At 41.4% G+C, this 9,632-nt stretch overlaps 2 protein-coding genes across 3 annotated transcripts in view; one reads left to right on the top strand and one right to left on the bottom strand.

The window, feature by feature from the left end:
• The window catches only part of aadat (aminoadipate aminotransferase), an 11,976-nt gene extending 8,662 nt beyond the window's left edge, over window positions 1–3,314 (bottom strand). Inside the window, exons 1-5 of the mRNA XM_053629554.1 lie at window positions 3,191–3,314; window positions 2,809–2,880; window positions 1,002–1,170; window positions 322–454; window positions 13–87 (exon numbers count right to left, since the gene is read on the bottom strand). Of these exons, the coding sequence (XP_053485529.1) occupies window positions 13–87; window positions 322–454; window positions 1,002–1,170; window positions 2,809–2,875 (444 nt within the window). The 5' untranslated portion in view covers window positions 2,876–2,880; window positions 3,191–3,314. The remainder of the gene's footprint in view (window positions 1–12; window positions 88–321; window positions 455–1,001; window positions 1,171–2,808; window positions 2,881–3,190) is intronic.
• Window positions 3,315–3,583: 269 nt separating this feature from the next.
• Window positions 3,584–8,669, top strand: ino80b (INO80 complex subunit B). 2 transcript variants are annotated; one of them, XM_053629556.1, is made up of 5 exons: window positions 3,584–3,816; window positions 5,779–5,968; window positions 6,138–6,307; window positions 6,601–6,773; window positions 7,324–8,669. In XM_053629556.1, the coding sequence occupies exons 1-5, from the start codon at window positions 3,771–3,773 to the stop codon at window positions 7,786–7,788; spliced, it is 1,044 nt and encodes a 347-aa protein (XP_053485531.1). In that variant the 5' UTR covers window positions 3,584–3,770; the 3' UTR covers window positions 7,789–8,669. The 2 variants fall into 2 exon arrangements, with proteins under 2 accessions (XP_053485531.1, XP_053485530.1); XM_053629555.1 differs by having other exon boundaries at window positions 6,138–6,334.
• The last annotated feature ends 963 nt before the right edge of the window (window positions 8,670–9,632 follow it).

The following is a 9,632-nucleotide window of genomic DNA, read 5'->3' as shown; positions in this document are numbered from 1 at the left end:
GAAGAGTGTTACCGCTGCCAGAGTTCCTGAATACGTTGGAGCATCAAGAAGGACATTATCACCAGGATTGACGAGCATCTCAAAGACCTTTAATGAAGGGGGTCAGGAGACTGTTAAACTTTTCAGTCCCCTGTATTAAAGTCAGTATAATATAATATATTCTAATACAACATGTATCACCCATAACACGTATTCATTGGATTAAGATCAGATTTGGGAGCTTTGACGTTAATGCTGTAGTAATCCACACTGTTAGAGATCAGGCCAGTGTTAGCAGGGAGACAGCAGAGTGAGGTAATGTAAATGGGACAGATTGAGTACTTTGCAGAGTCCCTCCTGACTGCCGGTGGTGACACACAGCTCCATCTGTCCTCTCTCTGGGCTGTAGGCTGCTGTGGGAGGATTGTGTAGCCTCATCTGCAGCAACTTCATCCATGAGACCAGCTCTGGAATACTGAGGATACAAAGTCAACTAAAAACACTGTGAGCTTTTACTCGCTAACGCTACATCCCAGTCCAAGCTGAGGCATCACATGAAATATCTAAAGATCTGAATATCCATCCATCCATCCACCATTCTCTGTATCGCTTATCCTACACAGGGTTGCAGGGAGCCTGGAGCCTATCCCAGGGGACTCGGGGCACAAAGTGAGGGACACCCTTGACGGGGTGCCAATCCATCACAGGGCACAATCACACACACATTCACACACTACGGACCATTTGGAAATGCCAATCAGCCTACAGTGCATGTTTTTGGACTGGGGGAGGAAACCAAAGAACCCTGAGGAAACTCCTGGGATTTTTTTTTGTGATAAACACTTGAAAGAGCTACTGCTGATGTTCAGTCTGTCTGCTGCAGTATAATGTTATAGTCTCATTAACATCTGAGTGCATTTGAATACCAAACGTTTTTTTCGTAATGACATTTTAAAAGAACTTGACAGTCCAGTTGTCAACCAGTGTGTTAAAGAGATGAAATAATGATCAGGTGAATTTACCCAGAAGAGCCAGAATACTGCAAAGCCCTCTTCATCATGGTCTCGTCAAACAGGACTGTTTCTCCGTTCTTCATCTGAATGGTGGCAGAGTGGAAGGGGAAGGTGTTGGGGTTCGGGGCTCCACCGGCGAGAGAGATCAGGCTGGGGGGAGAGCGCTGCTGCAGCTCCGCTGGACAGATGAGAGACAGTAGTGAATGAGAGAGCAAGACTTTCTGTTCATTCCCTTTCAGTTTTATTTTAAAAGGTGCAATAGTCGATTATTACGTACTTGTACAAATGACCTGGAAAATATGTAGAACATGATTTTTCTTTTTAATAAGCCCAATGCATTAAGCCATGGCCTTAGCACAAATGTATTAAGGTGTTGAGAAAACCCGTTTGGAAACCTGACTTCTGGTCCGGAATAGTTGTTTGTGTTTGGATGCGCCTCATGTCAGGCATTTTATAGGGTGCGTCTCAATCAGCTCCCTAGCTCGCTAGGTCATGAATCAGTATATGGTGTATATGAGTTGGGGCACTAGTAAGGACCCTGGCTCAATACACATTGGGACACTGATAACTCAATTTCTGGCGACATGACTACGTACTGACATTTATCAACAACAAGGAAGGAGCGATATCTTTCTGACATTATACCTCATATAAATTTGTTAGCTTAATCACACACATTTCTGCCATGGTACTTCAAGCAGGATCGTAGGCTAGCTAGTGGATTAAAAAAAATAATAAATTAAACAATTAAAACAATTAAAAACAATTAAAAGTTGTTGGGCGCACGGTGGCTTAGTGGTTAGCACGTTCGCCTCACACCTCCAGGGTCAGGATCCACGGTTCGATTCCCACCGTGGCCCTGTGTGTGCGGAGTTTGCATGTTCTCCCCGTGCTGCGGGGGTTTCCTCCAGGTACTCCGGCTTCCTCCCCCAGTCCAAAGACATGCATGGTAGGATGACTGGCATGTCTAAAGTGTCCGTAGTTTATGAATGGGTGTGTGAATGTGTATGTGATTGTGCCCTGCGATGGATTGGCACCCTGTCCAGGGTGTACCCCGCCTTGTGCACAATGCTCCCTGGGATAGGCTCCAGGTTCCCCGTGACCCTGAAGTGAAGGATGAGCAGTATAGAAGATGGATGGATGGACTTAAAAGTTGTTGTATATAAACTGTGTATAGAACATCAAATAAAGTTAAAAATAGCTAACGTAAGTAATCATGAGAGCTACAACAACGATAACAAGCTGCTTACATTTGTAGACGAAGTCGTCTGAGAGCTCGTCCGACATTTCTTTTGAGCCGAGTGGCTTCAGAGAACATGACGTCATTTCCAGTAAGGGAACATAGTGAGCATTGATGCTCCCTGGTTTTTGCAGTGCACTGTGGGATTTTTTTAAGGGAGTGAACGTTCCAGTGCACTGGATGGATTTTGCGATGAGACAGAACGACTTAAAATGACCAACTCCCTGATCAGCGCCCTGACTACTGAACTAGGGAGCTGATTGAGACAAAACGACTTAAAATGGCCGACTCCCTGATCAGCGCCCTGACCTTTGAACTAGTGAGCTGATTGAGACGCACCCATCGACACTACTCTATGGTCCAACATAAATCTTGGGGGCAGACCTTCATGAAAATGGCCGGGAATCATTCAAATATTGAACCAACCTAACTGTTTAAAACCTAATTTGAGGGGAAAAAGACTAATCTTACCTAATGCACCTTTAAATCAAGATCTTTGAAAGCTTACATTGATTTATCATGTTCAACAATTCAGGCAATAGGTCATGTGTGCCTGTGTGATGGAGCATAGCTTACTCATGATGCGGATAGGGGATGGCCTCCGTGCCATACTCACAGCTGTCAAAAACCTAGAGTAGTTCATGTTTCCTATAAGAAGAGGACACAGGAGCAACAATGATTAAAAAATAAGATCTCTTTCTCCAACCAGTTAGTAATTGACTAGTAGTGCCAGAGAACATCATGTGATGATTAGATCAGAATATTATTATTATTATTATTATTATTATTATTATTATTATTATTATGCAGAGAGGGGGCGGAATGATCTTAATTTTGTGGTTGTCAATCAGTCAAGTAAGGACACATGCATATAAATATAAGTCTAATCAAATATTATATTAAAAAAACAACGTACTAAGTAAGCGTTTATAAAAAAAAAAAATCTTACAAATCTTACCATTAAAAAACAAAAAGCCAAGCGTGCTAAATACCTCAAACCAACACTTCCAACAACATACACTACACACTAATCTGAAAACACACGTTTACTCTACTAACCTTGCGTGTCTTCCGTTCGCTGACGCAAAGGTGTCTGGGTAATGTAGTTCTTTAAGAACGCAAACGACGAAGAAACACCAAGCGGTTGGACTACATTACCCATGATGTGTAGCAGCGTCGCTTGTAAAGTCCAAATCAAAGGTTAGAGTGCATTCAGGTATGGGTGCTGTTGCTAACGCACAACTTAATAATAATAATAATAATAATAATAATTTTTAAAAACGAAATAAAAATAAATAAAAGGAGCGTGTTTATCGACGTGAATTATATTACAGTGTGTCATGAGTTTTAAGTTGAGTCAAAGCTACTTCCGGAACTGCTGCATGTTTTTTTTTCTCTCTCTCTCACACTTATCCGGTTAGCTCGCTAGCTAGCACGGAATAGTTAGTTAGTAACCAGTGCCCGCTATAATAAGTAAATAAATTAAGAGTGAAAATGGTGGCAGTGTGGATCAGCTGAGTGGTTATACAGCAGCGTCAATGGGAAAGAGGAAGGACATGATGATCCACCCCAGGTTTCTTGTAGGTGAGTGGTCATTAGTACACACACACACACACACAGGGTAAGAGCACGAAGCACAAAAATGAAGTTCAGTATATACTGTAACCTAGTGATTATGAGGGGAAAGCTAGATGAAGATAATTGCACTAAAGTTGTGTAAATTGTCCAAGTGGCAAAGGTGGAGCAGAGAGAAAAGTCTCAAGAGCTCAGCCCTAACTTTTCTTTTTTCTGTTAAATAGTTCCCCCTGGTTTGTATACCACTAACCGTGCATGGATAAACAACGCTCACACGAGAAAGTTCACCATTTCCACATTTATTATCTTCAAATTCTGTTTTTCCCCCTATAACCGTGTGTGTCTCCAAATCAGGGATTTCAGGAAACTCCCTTTGTTGTAGTAGTAGTTATAATAATAATAATAATAATAATAATAATAATAATAATGAGAAGAAGAAGAAGACGCATATATTCTCACTATGATTGCACTAGAGATTCATTCATGTGTTCATTGATCTTTAGTAAGGACTTTATGCTGGTCGGGGTCAATGTGAACCTGTGAGTCTATCCCGGGAACCCTGGACGGGACGCCAGTCCATCACAGGACATCACACACCTTTACACACTCATTCAAATAGTCAGGTAGTCAGATTGAGCTTTATCATTACAACCATATACAATGTGCAGTACACAGTGAGATGAAATAACTAATATATACAGTATCTCACAAAAGTGAGTACACCCCTCACATTTTTGTAAATATTTGATTATATCTTTTCATGTGATAACACTGAAGAAATGACACTTTACTACAATGTAAAGTAGTGAGTGTACAGCTTGTGTAACAGTGTAAATTTGCTGTCCCCTCAAAATAACTCAACACACAGCCATTAATGTCTAAACCGCTGGCAACAAAAATGAGTACACGCCTAAGTGAAAATGTCCAAATTGGGCCCAAAGTGTCAATATTTTGTGTGGCCACCATTATTTTCCAACACTGCCTTAACCCTCTTGGGTATAGAGTTCACCAGAGCTTCACAGGTTGCCACTGGAGTCCTCTTCCACTAGTCCATTACAACATCACGGAGCTGGTGGATGTTAGAGACCTTGTGCTCCTCCACCTTCCATTTGAGGATGCCCCACAGATGCTCAATAGGGTTTAGGTCTGGAGTCATGCATAACCAGTCCATCACCTTCACCCTCAGCTTCTTTAGCAAGGCAGTGGTCGTCTTGGAGGTGTGTTTGGGGTCGTTATCATGCTGGAATACTGCCTACTTATCATGCTCTGCTTCAGTATGTCACAGTACATGTTACATTGTAGCAAAGTGTCATTTCTTCAGTGTTGTCACATGAAAAGATATAATCAAATATTTACAAAAATGTGAGGGGTGTACTCACTTTTGTGAGATACTGTATGTAATTTATATATATATATATATATATATATATATATATATATATATATATATATATATATATATATATATATAAATAAAACACTTTTTGTTGGAATCAGAGTGGCTGCTGCGTCCTAGCAGGCCGCCATCCTGGAACATATATTCTATATGTTCACAAATAGATGCCGTTTAGCATTTCCACCTCGGAGGAAATCCACATGGACACCGGTGAACGTGTGAAACTCCATACAGCCCTCAACCTGAGCTCAGGATCAAACCTGCGACTCTGAAACTCTGAGGTTGCAGCACTACCTGCTCCACAGCCTTACTGAAGCACCAGTTATTGAAATGTCAGCCACATTATGTAATTATTGAACGTTTATAATGCTTTCCCCCTGAACCTTGTATTCAAGATTACTCTGTTGATTTTAGATTTCCTGGTTTTATTAACTCACTTTTAGGCTTCATAGCTTTAGGCTAGGAGATGAACGGCATGATCTATGGAACCAGATCCACCTGGATGTTAAAAATAAAATGTACAGGGTAAAAGTGTGTAAAAAGTCTATAGATTATACTGGATTTTTGTTTTCCAGGGGAGGAGGATGACTACAACGCGCACAGGAAGAAGCACAAAAAGCACAAGAAACATAAGAAGAAGCACCACCGTGACGACGGCCACAGCTTCTCGTCTGAGGCTCTGGAGTCTGACTCGGGCATCGTGCTGAAACCTCCACAGCTGAAGCTGAAGATCAAATTAGGAGGGCAAACACTGGGCACAAAGAGGTGAGGGATTTATTTACTTTTATTCACTTGGTGAATGAACTGAGACGGAATGTAAGCCAAGTATAACACTGAGCAGTTGAGGGTTAACAGTTTTGCTCAACAGTTGCTCTCCTGGGATTTGATTACGATGTTATACAGTATGATGGTGATTTATTGACTTTGGTTTTAGCGTGCCCACCTTCACGGTGATACCGGAAACCGTACGCTCGATGTCTCCTCTGATTGTGGACAGTGATGATGATGATGACGAGACTGATGATGAGGACGAGGACGAGGATGATGAGGACGATGATGAGCCCTCGGAAGGAGTTCCTATTGAGCAGTACCGTGCCTGGCTCGGTGCGTCTCTAGGTTTCATCATGCTAAGTGAGACACTGCAAGACAAAAGTGCTCTTTATGGGCGTTTAGTCTTTTTAGGTATCACTTGGTATTCCCCCCCCCTCCCCCCTGCTTTTTCTGGTGCTCTGATCTACAGCAGATTATTTCTGTGCATGGAGATGCATAATAGTCTATTCAAGTCAGTTTCTAATAATTACTCCATCCTTTGGCTGAGGATCTGTGGGTGTTTTAAAAAGGGGATCAGTATTATATAAGCAGCGTCTGAAAATCTCAATCTTTCCATAATGTTTCAGACGAGGACAGTAACTTGGAGCCTTCTCCTCTGCCAGACATGGACACCGATTCGTTTTTGGAAGGCCCAATGGACGAAGAGGAGAAGTGGCTTGATGCGCTGGAGAAAGGAGAACTGGATGATAACGGAGAGCTGAAGAAGGAGATAGACGAGTCGCTTCTGACTGCCAGACAGGTATTATGTTAGAGCACTGCATTGTTTCTGGCCCACTCAATAAAATACGTTGCAGATGGATATTTACTTACATAGATTCCTCAGCTCAATTTGTTCACCTGCCAATTCCCACTCACAAACCGGGCCAGGTACAGGCCAACACGTTCTTCCTCCAAGAAACGACAAGCCAGCCAACCGCTTTTTTCAAACTGTGTCCCAGGAAAGATGGCGCTATCTGCCCTCCTCAACATACAGGAGCATACAGATGCCTGTGATTGACAGGGGAGAATGAGTATTCCCCTCCCACCAAGCCAATTTCGCTCTCTTGACTCCTAGTTATAATGACTGTAGCATTGTCTGGATTGTATTCTTCCAATGAGGGTAAATGCTGTTCTGTTGCGCCACATGGGAGCGTAGTTTACTTTTTCCAACAGGCTTTTGTTGGGCTTTAATCATAATTACGTGCATAATCATCAGACACAATTTTATAATCGTTTCAGACTTCATTTTTTAAAAATCGAATGAATTTGGCTCGTTGTTCATCAGCTAATTTTTCCATTTCCTTTAACAGAAAGCGCTGTTGCACAAGCAGCAGATCCAGCCCCTCTTCGAGCTCCCCATGGGCTACAAGGAGAAGGAGCTGACGGCCGAGATGCTGCAGAAGCGGGAGGAACGAGCCCGCAAAAGACGCCTGCAGGCAGCCAAAAAGGCTGAAGAGAACAAGAACCAGACCATCGAGAGACTCACCAAGACCAGCAAGGCCAAAATCAAGAGCACAAAAGAGCGCAAGGCCAAGCACGCGCAGGTGCCCATGGTGAGGTACTCGGATAACGCACAGGGGACAGCGATCTCTTACCCGGTTGGAGTGACCGCTCCGGCACCTGCCCCTCCACGCCCACTTCCTCCTGCTCCAGTGAGCTGCGGCGTCGCTGGCTGCCCCAACCTGAAGAAGTATTCGTGTTCCAAGACGGGAACGCCACTCTGCAGTCTGAACTGTTACAGGAAGAACTTAATGCTTGTAGAGAGTGCAGCTTGATCTTAACGAACTCAAAAGGACATGGGGTTAGCAGCTTTTAGAATCCTTGCACTAGTGGAACTGCAGGATTTATGGATGTCTGTGAGTAAAAGAGAGTCTAATGTATACTTTTTTTTTTTTTTACATTTTTTATTCATAATACACATTTTGGGCAGAAATCGGGTTTTCGAGCCTATTTCCTGTTTAACTGGCTTTCCAGATGAACCTGCTAGTTTGTCTTGCTAACACAGATGTCCTCTGTAGTGTCGGATCCCAATCCTTCAAGCATGCATGTGCGATTATAAGCTGGCCAAGCATGTGAACGTAACTAATATCCAAGCTCATTTCAGTTATTTAAATAAAGGAGTAATTTTGTCATTTTTAGACATCTCTGCTTCTTGCCAGGGAAACTGCAACTGCAAACATTGACAAGCCCTTTTCCCTTTCGTGCTGAAACTATACACTATATTCCTTATGATTTATCTTTTAAAGGAAATAGGAGCAGTTAGGTAGCTGAGTTTCAGCTGGGGGCGGGGCTAATATCAAGAAGCCTGACCTGTACATTAGCCGTATACGCTGCATGGCGAGATGACCAATCACAGGCATTTTAGGGCATTGTTCAAATCACATGATTATTACAGGTTTAGAAATAACTTTACACCTTTAATGTCATCCAGAAAGGAGGACCTGGACCTGGTTTGGTTTATATTGTATTCAGTTTCAGAAAATAACTTCATTTGTTCGTTAATTATGTTAAATTAGAGATGAGGACTATGCTGAATCAGTGTAGAGAGTGTTTGTGTGTCAAGGCTTTAGCGTTTTAATTTTTCCTTGAGTACTCAAGATTTTTTATTTATTTTTGTTATAAGAAGCCTGAAATAAACAACATTATTACAAAGTGACCTCAAAAATGCGGTTGTATTTATTTCACACATCTGTGTTGCAGATTTTTAATACAAAACTCACAAACTGGTAGATATGGAAGCTGGTTTACGGCAGGTGTGGGGAAAATACTAAGCAGATTTGTCTCGCAACTGCAAATTAATATTGCACAATTACTTTTAATCCAGTAATAATTAACTCATTAGTTTTGAGTTGGTGCAACTGTGCGTGAAATTCGCCACTGTGAGAAATTAACTTGTAATTTGTGAGAAAAAAAGATTCAGTTGCGTGAAAATAATTATAGAGATAAAAATGTCAGATTTGAGCGCTATTTACTAAGCTGTGTAATATTTTCTCGTGGCTGAAACGAGCTTCCATAGCTACATCTTAAATAAATGTTTCTTCCCACTTTAAAAATGAACCCTGAAGTTGGTCAATGTAACGTCCGGCCCTTACTCCACCAGCAGCATGTACACATGTGCAACTGTTTGGCAAGTCATAAGGTTGTATTTGGTCCAGTACGATTTAAAAAATATCCGTAGCTACAATGTTGTTAGAAAACCTGCCACGTGCAAATCCACAGCTTTCATTACAAACCTACAGCGATTCCCCTAGTTCTATAATGTTTAGAGGTGATAAACAGCCAATGTACCTGCTAAAACTGACAGTTTTCTCACACACCAGTGAACGCTTGACATTTCTCTATAGTGGAAATACAGGCTCTTGCACTAATGTCCCTAAGCCTGTTAGCTTTATTCCTCTCTTTAAAAAATTCAACACAATCTGAGGTATAAATGTTGAGATTTTCAGATGACTGACTCCTGCGATTTTAACAACGCTCAGTTGCTGGACTACACACAGGTCTGTTCATGAAGCCAGAAATATAATCATATATATATATATATATATATATATATATATATATATATATATATATATATATATATATATATATATATATATATATATATATATATAAAAAA

Source organism: Ictalurus furcatus, chromosome 7 (genome assembly GCF_023375685.1).
Source record: "Ictalurus furcatus strain D&B chromosome 7, Billie_1.0, whole genome shotgun sequence".
Classification (NCBI taxonomy): domain Eukaryota; kingdom Metazoa; phylum Chordata; class Actinopteri; order Siluriformes; family Ictaluridae; genus Ictalurus; species Ictalurus furcatus.
Note: the sequence above shows the minus strand (reverse complement) of the source record. Positions and strands in the feature narration are given on the sequence as shown.